This window comes from Manacus candei, unplaced genomic scaffold (genome assembly GCF_025592945.1).
Source record: "Manacus candei isolate 608988 ecotype Guabito, Panama unplaced genomic scaffold, ASM2559294v1 h1tg000014l, whole genome shotgun sequence".
NCBI lineage: Eukaryota > Metazoa > Chordata > Aves > Passeriformes > Pipridae > Manacus > Manacus candei.
In genome coordinates, this window is record NW_026138062.1 from 74,679,371 (window position 1) to 74,701,440 (window position 22,070).

Below are 22,070 nucleotides of genomic sequence, written 5' to 3' on the forward strand. Positions count from 1 at the left end.
CACCCTCATCATAAAGAATCTCTTCTTAATATCCAATCTAAACCTGCCTTCTTTCAGTCTAAAGCCATTATCCCCTGTCCTATGGTGAAATGTCTCTCTCCATCTTTCCTATAAGCTCCCTTTAAGTACTGAAAGACCACAATATGACCTTCCTGAAGCCTTCTTTGCTCCAGGCTGAACAACCCCAACTCTCTCAGCCTTTCTCCATAGGAAAGGTGTTCCAGCTCTTCCCTGGAGCCACTTTAACTGTCTTCATAGAGGTCTTCGAGGGACATTTTTACTCATCTCCATTTGGACAGTGATCTGTTGACTGCAACTCTTTATATGCAGCCACCCAAGGAACTCCTTATCCATCAGATAGTCCAGTCATCAAACCCTTCTCTCTCCAATTTTGTGACAAGGATGTTCTGTGGGATTGTGTCAGAGGCCTCACAGAAGCTGAGGTAGCTGACCTCAGATACACTTTTCTTATCCACCAGTGCAGTCACTCCATCATAGAAAGCCACAAGATTAGTCAAGGAGTTAAGTTATGCTGTGGTGTCACCTTCAATTTCTCACAGCCTTCTGTATAACTGTTGGTTGTTTGCTGACTTACATGACTAGTTACCCTAAGCTCTACCTGTCATCAGTGGAGAGAAGCTCTCTGAAAAATTTCTCTTCCACTGCTGTTTACAGTTAGAACCTAGGCAGACAACCACCTAAGCTCAGCAGAAAAACTAAGGAGATTTTCCATGCTTCTCCCCCACCCCTTTATAAACAAATAAATGTAACCACTGGCAACAAAAAAAAAAAAAACCACCCCACTCCACCACTATTACTCTAAATACACAAAACATCAGCACAATTGGCCAAATGAATATCCAGTGAGTCAGACCTGATCTGTTCTGCCCTACAAAAGTGTCTGGATGATCTTACTTTGGATAAATACATTGTAATTGGCAAGTTCAGATCTGTAAACAGCAGTAGAAGGTCTTGCTGTAAAAAGACAGAGTCAGTAAGAGAACAATACTTTACCATATAAAACACACTATATCACTGAAGATACCAGCAGTTGATCTGATCACTGTCCAGAATGACCAGTTTTGGAAAAATGTCACTGAACTGTCTCACAGGAATGAAAGGCATCTCCCTCTTCCATGTCTCTCTGCTAAGGGAGCTGCAACAGGCAGCACTGCCTCTCCTGCCATCTCTTGGGAATAAAGCACTGGTCACTTGTTCAGCTTCACTCTTTTGAAGATCAGCTGACTGGCATCTCTTTCACCCAAGCACATAACCCATTTCAATTCTGTGCCAAAACGAGCTACAGGAATTAGCTGTAAGTGCTTCTGTGGATTATTCATGCTACAATACAAGGAGAAGAGACCAGCGAACTGCAGTGGAAGCTTGTAAGGCAGAAACCAGGGTGGATATGCAATTAAAGTTTAAAACACCATCACTAGCTGATGTCAGCATAGATCCCACTGTACACTACTGCTTCCTGGTCACGGGGAGAGTGTGCTACTGGAAGGTAGACCAAGGCATGTGGCAGGTAGAGGGGAAAGAAGAAGCATATAAACCTTTCCCAACTGTGCAAAGCAGACTAGTTTGTTAAATAGAGAAGTCCTTGACAGGCAGAGAACTATGGCACCAAAGAACTGGCCCAAACAGAACAAACATCTAATGGGCCAAGTTAATACTAAAGATCATGTTTTAGATTCCTCTGGATGTCAAACAACTCCATCACATGTAATCTCTTTCCTTTCCCTGCCACTGACTGACAGTTAAAGATAAAAGGCTGTATCTAAGGATATGCTTTTGACAAGTCTCAAAAATGCAGCTGGGAGCAAAAAAGAAAGGAGAAGAAAAAAAAAAACAATGAAATGCAGGAATCAACATGTCACTTCTTCCTGGTTCTCACCTGCCACACATACCTGTCCCTGCTAATGACCCTCATTTACTCTCCTCCAGAAAGTCTCACAGAACTCAGTTTTTACTCACTCTGCCAGAGCAGCCCATTTAGGTTACCTGGTGACATCTGACCCAAAAAAATCCAGGGATTCTGGAAGTGGTATTTAGACTGCCATGCAAGACAGGTGATTTTCTGTTGTTCCTCCTCAGAAGTAATTTGTGTTGCAGAGAAGTTCAATATTTCTAAGGAAAACAGCTGACAAAGCAGTAAAGCCCACAAGTCAAGGCTTAAGCGCCAGCACAGTTGGAAACAGGGCTGCAAATATTTCCAGAAATGCTGTATTTAAAATATCTTCACATTTTCTTCAGTGAGGAGTAAGGACACGAGTTAAAAAAACGTAATACAAATTCCAACTCGAGTAATGCATACATTTAGCAATATTTTTAAAGAGTCTCCAAACCAGAATATACAGAATTAAAATCAGTGCTGTTCTGCAACATCATTAACTTGCACTTATCTGCTATCTTAAACCTTTCCCAAAGCAGCTGGAAGTGAGCAGAGCAGTCCAAATCTATTTGTTCTATCCTGCAATTTCCTCTGGGCAGAGACAGACCATTTTCTTTGCTCTATGTGGAAGGCAGCACACCACTAGGATTAAACTGAACTTTCTTTGGATTTAATGGGAGTAAACAATCAGAATAGATAATTTCTAAATCTGCATCTACTTTAAGTAAAAATCATACACTGAGTGAAAATCCAAGACAAAACAAAAAATCCAAATCCCAGAAAGATCGTGTTAAAACTATGAAAGCTGCTACTCTTTTTACCAGCATGACTTTAAACAGGACACAGCACCTAGCTGGAAAGCTAGGAAAAAGCATTTTTGTCAGAAGACTTTTTAAAAAGATGCACAAATAGCAATATCCACGTGTTTCACGAATCTATAATTTGTACAGTATGATCATACATTTGAAAAAGGAAATCCTGAAATGCTCCCTCCTCCCCTCTCCCAAAAATAGTTTCCATTATCATCATCCCCTTTTTTTCTAAAAGCAGAAGGTATTGATTTTTATTAGTGTGAAGTAATCATTTGTTTTCCAAGTTATCTTTAATGTTAGGTAATACACACAAAAAATCCTACTCGAAACGCTATTAAATGTAAGAGTATTAAATATAAGAAGTGCTGAAACCAATACAAACTATTTTACTTTTCACTGACAATTATACTAAAACCAAAAAGCAAAGCAAGAAAAAAAAATCATCAACAGCTGTTTGGAGTTTTTTGTGCAGTGGGTTTTTTTGGGGGTGATTGGTTTTGCCTTGTCTTTTGATGTGGCTTTTGTTGTTGGGGTTTTTTTTTTGTTCTTTACCTGCTTAAATTTGGTGGCACTTGTCCACCACAATTTAACCCAATGTTCCACCCATATCAGACAAAGTCCTGTCTAAAGGGGATTGGAAGTGGAGACTGGGAAAGTCACGTGCTTCCATAATCCAGATATTATGAATCTTAACCTCTACTTCCCCAAAAATTATTTCAGGGTTCACTTGCAATCTCAGTACGCAGAGACTCGTTTCCTAACAAGCATCCCACTGGACGAGCAAAGGCATCCCAGAAGCTCCAGAGAAAAGCCTGATGGCAGAAATCAGTAGCCCCGACACTGAATGACCCAGTGCACACAGACGAGGGTCTCAGACCCTCCAGCTGGGATCCTGAAGGGCAGCTCCACTCTGCCTGTGTCTGCTGCTGGGAGAGACTGTGGAAGGAGGTGGCTGGACAGCAGGGCTGCTGGAACTGCTGAGCAAGGCAGCATATGGCACTGGCCCACCGTGGCTCCACGCTTGACAACTGATTTGCAGCCACAGGAGCCGGTGGAGGGATGGATCTCAGAGTTTATAGAGTAATCCTTTTCGTCTGTAATTTAATCATCTAACAGTCTTATCTCCACCATAAATAATCTCCAAGCAAGCAGCCACATTAAGGATGCCAAGGGTAGATGCACACAGAATGGGTGTTATGGCATGGGGATGAGTGCCTGTGCCCCGTTGGCACATGCAGGCAAGCGCAGTAGCACACCTATTGCCAGGTCTTCAGCTGCAGATCTACTTGGACAGATGAACCAATGAGACCAAACTTCTGCAGGAAAACAGGAACAGTTAGGAACAGATAACAGGCATTCCTGGTTTCAGGTTCAGTGCCCATTTCACTGGATCGCACTGTTTTCTTTGCGTAAAGCTGAAAACAAAAAGATATGTACAGCTAGGCAAAGAAGACATAAGTCAATACCAAATAGTTACCTTGCTTGTGCTCTATCAACTGGTGCCCTCAGAGGACTTCATTTGGACAGCTACACAACCACCATATCCATACTGTTGTCTGCAATCTGGAAAACCAGAGGCCAGTGTTTTCCAACCCCTTCTCTCAAAGCCCATAGATCCAATTAGCCCCTAAAAGCCAATTCCAGGTCATGCCGAGCACTGCTGTTTAGTATGCTAATCTCTGTGGAGCCTGCATGTCAGGAGCACAGATATTTTTCTCCTAGACAAGGAATTGTACGCATGCATGCACACGGAGAGCATGATTTAAGAGACATCAGAGCTCTTCCTCCTTTAATACAAGATTTACATAACTAATTCTGTAATTGAGAACAGGACTGCAAGGTATTTACAGTACTTGTTGCTTCTGAGCTTCTATTTGCTGTGGCAGAGATGATGAGAAACTCTCTTGCCCCAGAAAAGGCAGCAATCTCATCTCTGGTATGAAAAAAAAAAAAAAAAAAAAAATCACCCCTTTCAGGAAGAGACATTTTTCATTACAGTATTGTTTCTCCCAAAGCAAGAGGAGGAAAGAGGTCTGGACAAGAAAAAGATGAGAGGTCAGGGACATAAAACAACATCTAGAAGGCACGCAGGGATTCCAGTCAAGGTCTTTAAGAGGGTCTGTGCAACCCCCGCACAGACCGTTAAATAAAATTACCCCCAGATGGGTCTGCAAAACAGCTGGCTTTGAAAACAGGCATGCCACAGCACTCTTCCTTACTTGAAAGAGACAAATAACAACACAGATTTCATTAAGACTCCTGAAAATTGAGAATAAGGGTTTAGATCAGTAGACAGAACTCAAGACAGGCTGTTTATTTACTTCTCCAACATTTAAAAAGAAAGAAAAAAAAATATATTCCCCGTCACACATAAAATTAAGACTAGCACAACTGTCTACTTTAGCACCTGGCACAGTCCAAAAGGAGAAAAGGCTGTAGAGGGCAACTGGTGCTGAGTCCCCAAAAATCACACTGTGCATGTCTGGGGGTTTGCAATGGACCAGGTTTGGTGCCATGGGCCAAATAACCAAGGCACCTGAAGCACAGCAGATATGCTCCTAGAGTGACACTTCTGGCTCAGTCACATCCACAGGAATACTAACTGCACACACAGATTGCTTCCCAGTAAAAAGCAATGTGCAGAAACTGGGACAGCGAGGAGATTCACCTCAGAAATTCAATCCTCTCCAAATAAAATGGTAATGAAGGTGCAACCTGTGTGCTCTTAAAGGATGCTTGTGCTCCTAAAGGATGCTTAAATGACTGTTCACATTTGAACTTCAGCGTGGAAATGCAAACTCCTCCCTAAATCACAAGTGTGAGCTAAGCCATGAACACATGTATGGATAGGATATGAAATCCACCCACACTTCGCAGCATCACTTATCCCTGCTCAACAAATTTAACAGCCAAAATTTTCAAAAAAGCATGCAAGAGTCAAAAATTTCCTGGCATTCACTGACTCCAAGAGCTTGAAGGCAAATTATCTGTGTAATTAGCTGTCTGTGCCTCTGAATTTTACCTCTAGAAAGCTGTTCTCACACGTGAAAGGAAACAGTATTGTATGTGGCCGCTGTTTAACTTACTGGAAGATTAATTTAACTGGACAAAAGAAGAGACTTTCTGGAACAGGTGGGCGGGTACGTGCGTGTGGACAACACACAAGAGATTCAGAAACCAGCAAAGCACTGAGCAAGCACCTGGTACAATTCCGCTCCCAATTACCCCAGTCCTGGAGTAAAACAAACACTTTTCTACTTGTGCCTTCTAGAGCAAGGAAAAAACAGAACAAAATCACTCCTGTGACAAAAGTTTGCTAGTTCAAGAAATTAAGAGATTCGATTATCAAAAAGCCCTGAGCATTAACCTTCTGGGGAACCAAGTCTCCTCTGTAAAGTTTCAGGCTTTCAGCCATCACCTCTGAAAACCCTGCCCTGTATTCAATGCAGGTATTTTGTTACCTGCAGCACTGGAATAGCAAGGCTCATCAATTCAGCACCTGGCCAAACAAGACCAGCAGTCTTTTCATGTTCCCCATCACAAATTGAAAGTGTTTTCTCCCTTTAGATTATATGCCAGCAAGTTTTCACCATTATCTGCTTTGATTAACTCGCAGTGTTTGCAGCAGTATGTGCTCTTACTTCTAGAACCAATTCAGAATAGCCTCCCTGGGACACACAGTAACATGTAGCACTACAGCACGTCACACACATTTAAGCTTTTGGGAGAATTTAATGCAATTAGACATGGGAAAATGCAGATCTAGACATGTAGTAAAAGACTATCACAACATACTACCCCTTGGAGTCTTAGTAGAGTTTAGGTTTCAGCCTTTAACTAGTAGTTTTCAGCTAAGCACGCCTAAATACACCTCTTAAAATGTTTCCTGTTATTCCCATGATACATTTAAGAAATGTATTTTGGAGGCAGATACGTTGTTGCTGTCATTGGCAAGCTCAGCATTTGACAGTCAATACCACAGGTGCTAAAAGAGAAAGGGAAAGTTAACACACAGTCAGATCGGCCAAGAGGTGCTGATCTTAGCCACATTTCAGAAGACAAAACTTCAGAGATGGCCCAACGCAACAGCCATGAGACAGCAAATACTTGGAGGAATTAGCCAAGGTTAAGCATGGTTAAGACCAGTTTGGATGGAGCTTTCAACATCCTGCTCTAGGGGAAGGTGTCCCTGCCTACAGCAGGGGGGTTGGAATTACATGACCTTTAAGGTCCCTTCCAACCCAAACCATCCTGTGATTCTGTGAGGATACCACCTCTAACTTAAGAAGTTTCCAAGGTACAGATGATCAGGAGATGATACACTAGGATAGCAATAGGCTGCACTCACTCTTCCCTAGGCTCCCACTCATGGCCACTGTCTGAGGCAAGACACGGGAATGAACGGATCTTTGGTGTCAGCCCTCCCTCACTTCTGCAGCTGCACCCTTTTACTAACTGCTGCTCCTCAGTGGCACCCAGGCTGGGCCCAGCAGTAAGAACAGAGGAAAAAATGGAATGAAATAACACAGAATTTTCAAGTAACTCAAAAGTCTGAAGCAAGGGAATCCTTTTGAGCATGAAACAAGAGTGAAAGGCGGGTAGAGAACCAACAAGACATTAAAATAGCAAGAGGAGGAGAATACAATTTTTGAAAGACACCCAGAGGGAAAATGCTTAATTGTTTCTTTTCTGCTCCAGTCTCCTTGTAGAACTATTCTAGGTTACACTATTTAACAAGACAACCTACGTACAGAATAAGTAGCTGTTAATATTTGGGTGAAACTTGAGATACGCTGAAATTATTCAGTAACTAACACTTATAATCAGCTTACACTGAAGCAGACAGCAGACTGCCTGCACCCTAGGCATCCTCACATTTGCTGTGTCAGAAAGAACAGTTGTGTCCCATAATAACACTGTTCAACAGAACAGAAGACTCTACAGTCAAACTTCACCCCAGAGGACAGCACACCAGCCATTCTGTGGATCCGGCACTGGGACACATACATAGCACCGTAACTACAGACAACATTTCAAGTTTCAAATGCACATTCCAAAAGCAATAGTGCACTGCAGACCAAGCCTCAGAAGTCTCTACCAACATTAATGCAAACAAATAATTTTAATATCAATGGAAAAGAAATTATGTCTAGTTCAACCACAGCAGCTACCAACATAAAATATAGAGCGCAGAAGTGGAAAGTAGATCACCAATTTAGGAAGTTAAGGGTGCTGAAATTCACCTGAAAAGCTGTAGATGGACTTTGCTACAGACACTACACTTAGCAGTGCACGCTTTTAAACTGTGAGAGAAGAGTCTTAGTAGTAGCTTTTAAGTACCTTTGAGATTTCCAGCAAACAAGTGTCTCCCTGAACTGTCCCCTTCACTTGAGGGCAAACAGCCCTCAGGTAAGAAAGGATGTACTCAATGCACTGGGAGAGCTAATACTCCCCAGAGGTACTTCTGATTAGGCCCAGGAAGCCAAAGCATGAAGCACTGCTGCCCCAACGTGCAGAGAAAACCCTGATCCCTTTATCAGAACACGTCCTGGAAGCCACGTCAAGTCAAGGAGACCTGTTCACCAGCCTTAGCACTAGAGACTACATGAACTGACACATCCTTCAGAATGTCAGCACAAAACATGGACCCACACCTAAGAAAACAGAAAGAAAACAGAAATGAAGGATAAACAAGTAAGGGACTGAATGCTGTGTAGTATCAGGAAATTCTCCTTGCTCTCATGCCTCACAATAACATCTGAAGAGAGAGCATTGTTCAAAAAAGTCAGTGTTATATCTAAGCCCTACAGGGCAAAAGAAAGGGAGATACACCTTCATTAATACTCAAAGAGAGACACAGTATACATGCACTCAGATTTCTCAATGAATGGTTTAAAAATAAAGTGTCCTCCTCCCAGGTCTGCACCTAACAATGTCCACTGTCAGCAATACATAGCAATAAGACTGACAAGCCTTTCATATATAAATAAATCAAAACTGTTTATTTCCCTTTTAATTTCTTCACTGTTGGTAATTTCACATTTTAGAGTTTCTAAGTACTACTTACACACCTCACTATATTTTTATTTTACTACATCACAAAACCAGTTGGGTTTAGCTCTCTTGTTGGAATGGCAGTCATAAATCATGTTAACAGCACTATCCTCTAGAAAGTTTATTTATTATTAGAGACCAATCAGTATTACTACTGTTACAAGAAAATAACAAAAGGCACTCCTGCTGCTAGTGAAGACCTAAATGGAAGGTACATGCAGAATTTACAGAGCTCTAGTTCACTATACAACTTTCCTCCCACCTCACCTCCTGCCTCCCCACTTAATTTTTCAGAAATAAGAACAGAGATTAATAATCTGAAGAGCATTTCCCAGCAGCTTAAACTTGTTAAAATCCACAACATCAAATTATGACATTTCAAAGACTTCAAGTAGAAGAGCACCCGCCACAGTGCAAGAGCAGCCAACAAATGCCTCCACTGTTTCTAGTTCTATAGCCTAAGCCTACCAAGAGTCAAAATGCAGGGTACAAAGCACACAACTAGATCAGGTTTTGCCTTTCCCCAGACAAAACACAGATTATTTCAAGATCTTTGTTCTTTTCACAAGGAATAAATAAGCTTTGGACAAGGGATTGCTAGGAAGTAATAAAGTACAGAAGTCCAGTCTGTCCCTAGATTGAAAAGCAGCACTCATTGCCTTTATTATAAAAGGAGATCCTCTTTACCAAAGAGAATAAATCAGTTTAACACTTGAGTAATTATCTTCCCCGGGCAGTTTTAAGGTATTTGTATTTCTGCCTACCCTGCTCACACTACTGTACTTTCATCTTTTAGCAGTTCAATGCAAGAAATTCACTACCTGCCCATCATCTACAGTTTCTCAGTACAATCAGTGAGATCTCCCAGAATTCTCTGAGATCTTATTGAAAAAAATCTCTCTACTGATGAAAAGAACCATCTTCATTAATCCACCTGGCAGATGTATTCTTCCCTTCTAATCATCACACGAGTTTACAAATCTAACAAAGCTGTGCTCACATCACATTATTCAGATTACAAAATGTGAATGGGAAAGACATCTCTCGGGCACGGTGCTGTAAATCATCAAACCCAGTTCTCTCCTAGCTGACACACGCTTCAAGAAAAGGTAAGTACGCAGTTGACAGCTTGGGAAGAGTCACAGGCGTGGTCAGTCAACTGGTTATCACCGAAACAAACCTCTGTTAAGCAGCAGAACTCAGCTGAGGTTATACTCAGAACCCTGTTTTCCATAAGAAGGATACATATTTATACAGCTTAGCCCAAAATTTCAGTGAAATGCAGTAGCAATATTTATGTAGCCACAGTGCTCTTAAGTCAGAGCTCTTTCATTAGGTCAGCTGTGACAGTCACAAGAGATGCCACACGTCCTTTTTCTGAAACAAATGCAGTAAGAAACTTCTGCGAAGTTTCACAGGCAACTAGATCCTATTGAAAAAAATCTCTTACACCTTTGCTATCATTCTGCCACAATGAGCTCAAAGGCAGCTCAGCTCAAGTCCCACAGTCTCTCATGGTTCTGCCCTATCACAAGTGCACACTCCACTGCTTCTACCTGTAGTGACTTTGCTGCAGAACAAAACACCCAGGTCGACCTGAGAAAAATCTTTGCTGGCGTTCACACTTCTGATGCTGCAAAGACGACTATTTAGGTAGAAGTGGATTCAAATGGAAGGGAAAAAAGGAAGGCAAAAGATGACTTCATGCACAGTAACAGATGTTCTGAAAGAGGGCAAGAGATAGATTCTACTCTCCTAGAAATGCCAACAATATATACCACCAGATAAGCAGAATTCTGCCTGAGCGCTATTCAGGTTTCCCAGCAGGTATTCACTGCCCTTTATCTATTTCAACACAAAGCATTCATGCCATCTTTTTCAAGAAGGAGAACCACCTCAGTCCAGGCAGGCTGGCTAGGAAACAGTCTCAGGCTCCCATGGCAGAGGCTGCTGAAGCAGACAGATCCCCCACAAGCTCCCAACAACCCTCCAAGCTACATTAAAGGCGTGAACCAGCCAAAATGCCACAGCAGAACAAGAACACAGCCAGCCAGACTAGAGGTGCTAGAGATCTCTTTTAAACATGGTAAACGTAACAGGAGCAAATTTTATATCAAATTACAAGAGAAGGGGTACATACAATTGCCTGTGAGGAATTTAGCAGTCTGACTTAAGACACAGAAACTATCATCAGGCCGTTTCCTCGTTTCCTCTCATAATCTGGTGACATGCATCCAGGACTGCACAAGAGGTCTTAAAGGTGGGGCATTAACTACCACAAGTTAAAAATCTCCTTGGCTGTATGTATTGAAAGCAATCACCAATTCATGAGCCTTTCACATTTATAATGCACGTTCAAACAGCAATTGCTGGGGAAATGCAGAAGGAAGCGGTGATGTTATGTAGTACTGAGAAGCATCTCAGAAGCACCTCATAACTTTGAAGGCCAAAGTTCTTCACTCACTCACACAAACAAAACAGCCAAAACCAGGGCAGACTGTCCCCTTGACAGCCTCCACATGCATGTGTCAGCCACAGCCAACACATCCAGCTGTTTTATGTAAAACACAGGGTACCAAGCTCACTCAGCCTCGTTTAGAGGGCACCGTTGTGGACTAGAATGCCACCCAGACCTGCTGCTATTTTACTCAGGCCAGCAGATTCACTGAACTGAAGCAAAACCAGTAAGTCATTTTACACAAGCCCAGCAAAAGATAGATAGATAGATAGATAGACAGACAGAGAGACAGACACAAGGCTGGATTCAGCATGTGTCACTGCTAGATATTCTTTAAGCCTATGGACCCTTCTCCCCACACTCAGGTACCCCAGGTGTGATTTTTTTTTTTTTTTTTTTTTTTTACACTCCCTCCTGCGCACCCAAGGTCAAAAAAAACCCTTATGCCACCAGAACAAGATGAAAAAGTCATCAGCATGAAGTGCTTTTCATCACTACGCTATTTACAGAATCTGCAGCTTGGGCCCTTGCTTCCTCCCTGCCAAAACTTCCAAACGCCTTCGCACCCCCATGCACAAACTGCTCTTCAAGGCTTGTCTTGTAGCTCCATGACTGGTCACCTGCCCAGCAAACAGCTTCTCTGAATGCATTGTTTCAGCACAAGGGGCAGTCCCAGGATGTCTCCTGTTACCAGACTCCTCTGAGGTGCAAACCACAGTTGCAGAGCTTTGATTCCAAGAAACAATTGTGTACTTGGAACACAGTCACTTGACCAAAGTCCCACTTGAGACTGCAAGCGAAATCCCACAGCAACAAGGCAGCCCTGACACTGGAGGATTAGTGCTGACCCCAGACTGCCACTCATGTGAGAACAGAATTCATGCTGGACTTCAGCCAAACCTACATATGCAAAGCCAGTTCTCATCCCAAGGCACCAGAAGTGAGACAAAAGAAGAAAAAACACAGGAGAAGCCAGCACATGACTTTTATGGAACATGCACATGCCATCAAAGTCCACGGAAGGGGACTAGTTTCTTATTCTGGGTAGGAATTGTTAAAGTAAGGAAAGGATCTACCTTACAAGTTTGGGTACAGAAGGGTTCTGTGCACCTGCCCTAAATCCATCTGTAGGTCACCAGCCCTTGCCCAGATGCAGAAGGAAGTGTCTCTCTACTGCTTCAGACAGGAAGAAAAATCAAACTAAAAGCTGACTGCTCACCTCAAGAGGAGGGTCAGTGAAAAATACTTCAAAATTAACTCTAACAGCTACTTTCTAAGTAGCTTTGGCCTATCTCTGTTGATCCTTATAGGTTTATAGGGCAAAGTCTGGAACAGGCACACGCCCTGCAGCCTCTGGTCACAAGCAGGAACCAGGGTACCATCTGAAGTCTCATTTGTTCTTTGGCTATTTTGGAAGTCCATCCCTACCCAGTAACTCTATTCACAGAGTTACTGCAGCTCCCCCCTCACCCCTCCCTTTCAGAGTTAAAAGGCAGACACCAGCATCAACTCAGATGCCACAGCATACCCTGCAGCCACACGCATCACACTTCAGTCCTTGTTTTAAACTCTGCAGGAGCCTACAATTAGATATTCCATTTACCTGCCAGTGGTGAGCAGAAAACTTTGCTTAGAAAACTAGGGTATGTCAAGCTCTGCTTGCAGAGCTTTAAGATACCTGTGGCTTTTTACCAAGGTTGTTTTGTGGGGATAACTGCCCCAGCATCACCATCTCACACAGACACATTTTTAACTAATTCTTCCATTTTAAACAAGCTATTCCCCCACTTTCCTTTCTCTCTGGGAAGTGTGTTGTGCTCCAGTAATCTCTCCTCACCTTCCTTCCCCCACCTCTAACTTACAGCAACAGCCACAGTTCTGTGCCCATTGACCCCTGGGTATATATGCTATTTTCTCAACTTTTTTTTTTTTTTTAATAAATAAATAAACCCACAAACCCAGGGACATCAGCAGCTTTGCAACTATTGACAGGTGCCTATCAATACAGTAGCCAGCAACCGTGGCTTAGTCAATAGCTTTGGTGACAGCCCTGCTTTGTGATAGACATGAAAGACCCAGGCTTACCTGGCTACCTTCCACCTCCAGACAATCACAGAGTGATGTTAGCTCTGATAAGCTCTCATGCTCTTCATTTTCTCACCCATAAAGCCTGCTCCAAGCACTTAAGCTCTCTATGCCAAAAGGTACAGCATGCCTTGTCTAGAACCAAACCCTGAGATCAAAGGGAACAAGGTTGATGCAACAGGCTTCTTACTCTGCATTAATTTAGATCTCCATATGAAGTGTGTGTGAACATGAACAGTGTATATATAACATAAAGGTTCTTTACACAGGCATAAATTCCATCCACTGACATCACCTCCCAATACAACTGTGTCACTGGGCTTCTGAAGAACATAAGATTCTTTTCAGGGATGGTGGATGTCATAACATCCTGGTAAAAATTACGGGTGGTGCTCTGAAAGCACAAAATAGTTTGTGGCAATGGCAACAGGCAAAGGAAATACACCACCTCTGCCACCCCCTAGCACTGGGAAGAGGATTAGAATGCAGACAGAAAGACTAACACCTCACTGCTTATTCTAACAGTTTCCATTAACAAACAATTCCCTATTTTCACCTCGGTATTACTCGCTGCATTCAAGCACAGATATAGGTACTGATTAGAAATACATTTTGGAGGGAAGAAAAGGGGTATTGAAACTTAAATGATCATTCACAAATCAAGCAAATTCTGAATTTTTGCTCAAAATTATTATGTTTGGTACCCTGAAAATTTAGGAAGCATCCTCTATTAGTTCAGCATCTGTTTCATATTTAGAAGCTATTCTTTGCAAACGCAGGGGTCACGCTGCTTTTAGAGCAGCTCCTGCCAATTCCCTTTTGCAGGGCAGATTTAATAGCAAATTCCACTGCCATAGGATTCAGTGTGTAATAATGAAGGGTAGTGTGTCAATAGATGAAACTGCACACATCAATAAGAAGCTGGCAGAGGTCCCCGCGGATGCCTCTCTTGCAACAATCATTTTAATGCGCGTAGGAGAACAATGCGTTACAGCCTGCTCAAAGATTCCCCACAGCCACATTGCATCAAAGACCGACTGAAACACGACGCTAAATCTCTGCAGTTGGAGCTAACAGTGGAACACGCACGGAAACAAAAGTCCTTTACATTGGCAATTACTGTTTTTAAGACCGGCAAACCCAAGCAGAGCCAGCTTTTGTCAGAGCTGGACCCTTGCTAACCAACACGACCCCCAGCGATGGTTCCAGCAAACTCTTTTTCATGGCTACTGATATGGCAAGAAAAGAGCGACTCAAAGAGCATGCAAATCGCAGCCATGAAGCAAGCACTAAGCAGCACAGCTAAAGCACGTCTTTAAGAAAGTCGGCAGAAAGGCAAGTCCAGACTAATCAAGCCTGTTAAAGGAAGAGTGCCATAAGAGCAACTGTAGCAGCAGGAGTTGTTTTACAGCCAGTGTGAAGTGAAAGACAATGATGGATACCTAGGAAAGAAAGCCTGAGAGAAGGCAGAGAACAAAAGTTAAAAGCCACACAAAGTTTACATTGATTTTTTTTTAAAAGCTACATATAAGAAAGATTATATATATATAAATATATATATATATACTTTGTGTGCTACAAGCAGCAGACTCTCACAACAGCTACAATCAGTGATCCACACAGACCAGCACATCTCTCCAACACTGGGCAATTTGGCAAAAGAGAGAGAAATAAGAACAGAAGCAAAAAAAAGAAAAGGACTTCACACACATTTACAGAAATCTAAAATTGGAATAAAAAGAAGGGTTCCATTTCTCTGCCCCCAATTACAGCTGTAATCCTTTGACACCTTAAAAGCAATGACAGAATGCTTTCTCCAGGGACTTGAGACTAATTCCCTACTAAACTTTTACAAACTGATGCTTTTCCAAGTCTTACAGTGTGGCCAAATTTGGACATTTTCCTAAGAACAGCAAAAGCCACATTTCTTGATGCAAAGTTAACTCTCCAGCCAAATTTCCAGTTCTTGTTCTAAACCATGGAGGGGCTAGAACTTCTCAGCTTCACAGCTGAGATTACTATTGGTTCAAGAGTGAGGAGAAAGAAAAGACTAGAACATGCAAGAATCAAAAAGAAAAGGAAAAAAAAAACCAAACTTCTCCCTGCGCCCTCCCCAAGTGTAACTATTGGAAATACTGGCACTTTTTAAGGGAAGGGGGAGGTGGGTGGTGTTTCCTGGGGAAAAAAAAATAGTCAACCTGTGGTAGACATCCAGCTAAGAAAATTTCAGCATGAATGCCTAAAGCCTTGCAGAATAATAAACAATTTAAGAGATGGCACTCATAACAAAGAGTAACAAGCAGATATACTACAGGCATTGCTGGCAGCCCTGCCTATCAGCAGCTGTGACAGCTTGCCTGGGAGCTCCAGTCTTTAATTAGTTCTCATTCCTGAAGTTCACAAGTCATTTAATTCCAAAAACCACCCTCAGATTCCTTTTTAAAGGAAATCCTGTCCAGGATTGTGTGTCTTTCTTACCTCTTCCTCCGATAGCTCAGCTAACAGTTCAGACCCTTTAGAGCATCCATGCAAATTCCATCTGGCCACAGAGATTATCACTAGTCAAACACTTCAGCTTGCTTCAGCAATTCTTCATATTTCTGCAGCAGTATTTTGCCACTGCTGCATACAAAAGACACTGTTCCCCAGGCTGCTTCCTCAGACCCTGTCACGTAAGACTTTTCCAGCAACTTGCCTCATCCAGTGTAATGAAAAGGAGCATCGACTGCAGCACTGCCTCAAGTTTCAACCAGTCCCCATGGCAATTACATCAACTCAAATCTAAAAGCATCACCATATGGCTTTAGAACTTCACAAGACTCAACAAAGGCATTTAGTAACACCAGTTCTACCTTCCATACAGCTCACTTTAACTACAGCATTCTGATTATGCTCAAAGTTGATTACAGTTTCCACTGGAAACCCAGCTTTGAAACCTCTTCCAGCTTCAGTGGAGAAAAAAAAAAAGGTTATCCTTTTTTCTTTTGTCACAGACTTCATTTAGAAGAAATCAGTCATGCTTTACAATTATGAAAGCTTACATGTAAATGAACAAGACAGTTTCTGATATGAAACTCAAAAAGCCAAGAAACTTTAAGTTCCATAACCTCTGTCTTGCTTCTTATCTTAGATATGCTGATGATGTGGAAAGACATTATCTTTTGGCATCTGAGCAGCTATTTTTCAGTTCATCCTATCCCAAATGCAGTCTGTTCTGAAACTGATTTTCTATCTTTGCCCCCTGCAAAACATAATGCATAAAGTGTATTAAAACTTTATCTCATTATTTTAAAGCCTCTTCTCAGCGGGTGTTCAAATCTTGGAAGAAAGCTACAATTTGAGGTTTTCTAAAGAGTCAACTAGAAAAAAAAAATGGAGAGATGGAGAACTTAATATCTCATTGATACAAGCTCATTCCTTCTTTATGGCAGGAGATTCTAACAACCCCAAACCTGCTTATGCTACAATCTCTTCCTGGCTTGTTCAATATCCAGTTTTGTGATACCTTATTCAGGTTAGGAAGTAGGGTCATGCATAAAACTGCTTATTCTTGGACGGAAATGGAAACATTGGTATGCCGAGACAATTTCACCTCACAGGTCTCTACAAAACTGACTTTATCATTTACTACCACAGATCTAAGAAATAAGAACGTCCACCAGGGGCCTGATAAGTAACTGCATCATCTCCAACAAAAGTCAAAAGCAAAGTATTAAACAGATATTTTTATCTGCATTACAATATACAGTCTTCCTTTATACTCCACCTAATATCTTTGTTTTGAAAGTACTGGAGACTTTTATAGTCACTGACCTAACCCCTACTTTGACCCAGTTCATGTTATTATTGTTTTCCCCAAGTTCTCTACAACTTAACTTTCAAGCAACTGACTTCCACACATAATCAGAAAGAATTTGCATTTTCAGACACTGTGTCCCCTTTCCCTCCCTTCTAAAACAAAGAACTCCACACACAATAAAATATATCACTGAAAGGCATCTAAAACAAGACAGCTGAAACGTTCACTTTCTAAAAATATCTTATTGAGATATGTAATCATTTCCCTACCAAAAAAAAATATACGTTTCTGTTTTGCAGGTTAGTGTTTGACAAGGATTGTGGAGATTGGGGGGGGGGGGGGAAGACAAGCAACTATAAAATAACGAAAACAACCACATGAAAACAAATCAACAAATACATTTACTAGAAAGCTGAAATCTCAAATGTCCCTTAATGTTTGTTTATACAGCTAGACAGGTGGATATATATTATTTCTTAAGAACACTCAAGCATGTAGCTGCATTTTTAAATGACCCCTACTGCTTACTTCAAATCTTGTTCAGGCAGGTTTATACCTCAGTTCAGGGATTAGAGCCAAATACAACAGAGGCTACCTAAAGAGAGCAAGCTGTTGCTACGCTGAAATGTAGCCATCGAGAAACCTGGAGAACAAGGTCGAAGAATTTCAGAAAAAGCACCCACACTCCTTAAAAAGGAGCCCTAGACAGGCACCTGCAGAGACACAAGAGAGCCAGAAAAGGTGACTAAGCTGCCATTTGTCAACCCAAAAGAACACAGGATGTAAAGGAAAAAACACTCACTACACTGTTAGTCCTTTGATTCCCACAGCCTACACACTAAGAAAATACATCAGCATGACAAAACCACAGGGAAAGAGCTTCCTCCTCAGCAACACCACCTGCCCTTCAGCGCCTCACCAACCCAGTTCCAATGCTCACTACGTGCTTCTAGTGCCTCAGCAGTCCCTGCAGCTGCTGAGACCAGGACACTCTTGTTGGTATTTCCCCTCTGGGAGCCTTTTTAACCACCACTAAAGTTACAACAGAGTTAGGCAGGTCTCACTGTCAGTGCCTTCTCTGAAGACCAGTGAAGATCTGAGCCTTCCTTCTTCCAACAGCAGGCAGGCAAAGGCCATGAGTGCCAGCCCTGGGCTCACCGGCAAGTGAGAGGCACCAGCAAGGGAACAGGAAGCAGATTCCACTCCAATATACCTTGAACACTCTGTGGGCAATCATCCTTACATTGCCTCCCTGCCCTAAACCTCGAGGCTCTCCCATTTTCTAATGCCTCCACTTTAGCTGCAAATGCGGGAAAAGATTAAAGCACACTTCTCCTTGAAGTGCACGATCACAACAACTTACAGTAATTACCAAAAGCTTTCTATTGCAAAGCTTGAATTAAACCTTGATTCAAGTGACTAATTGTTGTAGCTTCTGAGGAAAAGAAACAAAAATAATTTCAGATAGGAGATGTAGGAAGCAACTCTTATTCATTCAAACACATGGCTCCTGGGGTTCTGGCATGCTGGAACTGACTTTCATCATAGTGGACAGAAAGTGCCACAGAGGTCTAAAAAGTAGTAAGAAAAAGGCCATTTCTAGGAAACCCATTATCAGTGGTTCTCCCCCAGGATCTACTGAGTACCTGCTCTCCTCATGCCCCATTGCACTTAAACAAAAACTAGTCTTTTTCAGATCCATTGAAATTATTACCTTGAACCTCAAACAAGAACTAGGGGAAAAAAAACTCAGGAGCTCGAAGACTTGTTGTTTACTTTACAGTCTGAGCCTTGGTAACCACCAGATACCTGTTTTGCATTTTGGCTATCTTGTCCTAGGAGAGATATTTTGGTTTCCAGAGCATTTCACAGGTTAATTAGGTAGGTTGGCTGCAGAGTGAAATCACACATAACAGAGGCAATGGCAGCACAAAATGCTCTCATGCTGCCCTCTCTTCTCAAGATCTAACCACACCAGAGAAGGGAAGAAAAGGGAGACTAGATAAAGCCTTACCATCAGGATACACAGTCTCCTTACCAAACAGATTATAACTGTACTGGATCAAGAAGAAAGGATGATAAAACATTCTCAATTACCACAGCCAAATACTTCAGCCATTTGCATCCTTTTGCTGCATTATTTTGTAAACATCTGAACGAAACAATCAAGTCTGAGTACTCGCAAGGGATGAACTCTCCTACGCTTCAGCTCTTTCCCTCCACCTCCCTTGTACAAGAATTCCTCAGCACTTGCAGCACACTAGTTACCAAAAAGCCCCAGCCTCTCTCTCCATTAGAGAGATGCTAGAAATGGTTCACAGAAATATAATTCTCCCATCCAGAATGAAAGAAACACCACCTTCCCAACCTCTTAACATTTGGAATATCTCATAGAAGCCACCAAGTAATTTTATCAGAAGATAGCCACATCATAGCACACACCACAGGTAAGACTAAAGTTCAGGTGGTTTTTTTCTGCACACAAAAGCACTTTCAATTTTAAAAGCACCATTTCAACTACTAAAAGAAACAATTCCTGAAAGGCAGCTCTGAACACACAGACAAACCAGATCATGAACAGTGACCATACATCTGTGCATGTCCATTTTAAGTTCTATTTCATCTAGAATTAAGAAGGAAACAACTTTCCTGTTGTGCGTCATCCTTAATAGTTTTTACTTTTTGCTGCATGACCTTGAGCATCTGAGAGTCTTGATTTTCTGCTTGTCCTACTAAATCATTCTCTCGAAAAAAATCTTATTCCCTTTCTGTTTCTAAACAAAAACACTAAAGGTGAGCTCTCCAGTTCTTCACTGTTTCCTCAGCTGGCAGAATGCCTGTCTTGTAGAGATAAACAAGATGACTAATCTCAGATGCAAGTAAGAGAAAGCACAGTGGACACCTATGTCTGGTAGGATCTTGACTTGCAGACAGAGAACCTCTGCCCCTATTGCCTGCAAGCAGCCTCAGGAAAGACTGGGATGAGCCCAGGTTTAGGAAGCTGACTTTTCAACTGTAACTCTCAGCTCAGCAGACCTGGCTATGAAAGATTCAACAGCCAAACCATGAGTAAAGACCTCTGGCAGACTTTAAAAAAAAAAAAAGAAAAAGAATTAGTCATAGCCAAGTCAAAAGTACACGCACAAACTAAGTCAGCGATTAGAGTTCTGTTTAAAGAAGAACGTTGCAGCATGGGGTTGGGGCACTGATTAGTTACTCCTGCCACCTGAAATCTGGAAGAGGCTCACACTTACCACCTGAAATTAGTCAAGTGCTCTGAATCAAGAACTGCATTTAGTAATTTGGGGGGCATGCTTGCTCACCAGCACTGAGGTACCTCTGCCTGCCCAGAGCCAACCCCAACAACCTTCTGGTTCTCTACTTAAACTCACTGCTACTTCTGTAACAGCGTTATCAATGATGCAAAAAGTATAACACGGGGGGGGGGGGCGTAAAAAAACCTCACCACTCACCCTTTTGTGTAGTGCCTGCTACTGTCTTTATTTCTGCAGGCTGCCTGACACCGGTGAGGAACAATGCCACATGTCACACCAACGACAGCTACACAATTACCTGAACACGGCACAAACCATCACCTACACAATCACTCGCTATCTCCTAGCGGGAGAACTTCCCGGCAGAGGCAGCAAACCCCGGGAGCCAAGCGAGGAGGGCGCCGGGAAGAACCGGAGAACCGGAGCCCGAAGAATCGGAGGAGGGCGCGGGGGCCCCTCCCGGGACAGGAGGAGAAGGATCCCCCGCTCGGCCCTCAAGCGAGCCCCTTCACCCATCCCAGGTGGAATTTCACCGTTTCCCTCCCCGAGGGACCGCAGCCCACGCACCGGGTCGCGGAGGAGCCGCCACAGCTCCACGGCCACGTTACCCCCGCCGCGGGACCCCGGCTGCCGGGGGGAGCCCCGAACCGCGCCGGGCAGCACCCCCACGCCCCCTCCCCAGCGCCGGGAGGCCTCGTAAAGTTTCGGGGAGACACCAAGGGCAGCGACCCCTCGGACGGAGCAGCGGGGGCCGGGGGGGCTGCGGCGCCGGGGGCCGGCTCAGCCCGGCGGGCGGGCGGGCGGTCCAGCCCGGCCCCGCGCAGGGCAGCGCCCCGGCCGGGCTCCGCCGGGCTCCGCACTCGGCGGGCGGCCCCTGCCCGGACCCCCCGCGCTACCTGCGGCCAAGGTGGCAGCGCACCCACCCATCCCCGGCCGCCCTCCATCGCTCCCCGCGCACCCCCCCACCCCGGCCGCGCACCCCCGGGCTCACCGAGCAGCAGCAGGACGAGGAGGAGGAGAGGCAGGCAGGACGCCGTGTCCCCGCGGTGCCCCATGCTGGCGAGGGCTGCGCGGCGCCTCTCCCTGCGCTCGGGCGGGACCGCGGGCGCGGCGCGCTGGGCTCGCCCGGGGAGGAGGCAGCGCTCCTGGGCCGGCCGCTCGCTCGCTGCCCTGCGAGCGCACGGAGCCGCCCGCCCGCCCCGACCGGCCACGCCGCGCGGCGCAGCCAACCACAGAGACAAACTTTGCCCAGCGCCCGCCCCCGCCCGCAGGTAGCGGGGGCGGCCCGGCCGGCCCGGCCCCCTCCCCTTAAAGGGGAGGGCGGAGAGCGGGGCCCGCCGAGCCCCGGGCCGGTCCAGGCGGGGCGGTGCTGCCCCCGCCGCGCACACGTGGCCCCGGGAAAGCCCCGGCGCCCGGGCGGGAAGAGGCTTCGCCCGAGGGTGTCCCTCCGGGAACGGCCCTTGGCGCTGGGGCGCTGTTTAGTCCCTCGCTCCAGCCGCGGCCGTGGGGCCGCCTCAGTGGGGTGGGGGACGCTCGTGTTCGCGATCCCAGTGCGGCGGTCGGGAGGTGCCCCCTGTCCTCACGGAGGCACGAGGTTCCTGCACGGAGAACCACCACACGCATGGAGGAGTCATTGCTGCCCCTGTGCCCCCACACAGCCCCAGCTGGGGGCTCCTGCTGCCCTGCAGACCCC

The 22,070-nt window shown here is 44.3% G+C and overlaps 1 protein-coding gene across 2 annotated transcripts in view; it reads right to left on the reverse strand.

The window, feature by feature from the left end:
* Positions 1–21,618, reverse strand: part of PTGFRN (prostaglandin F2 receptor inhibitor) — a 66,836-nt gene extending 45,218 nt beyond the window's left edge. For both annotated transcript variants that reach the window (XM_051780263.1, XM_051780262.1), the window contains exon 1: positions 21,369–21,618. In XM_051780263.1, the coding sequence (XP_051636223.1) occupies positions 21,369–21,432 (64 nt within the window). In that variant the 5' untranslated portion in view covers positions 21,433–21,618. The remainder of the gene's footprint in view (positions 1–21,368) is intronic.
* Between the last annotated feature and the right edge of the window lie 452 nt (positions 21,619–22,070).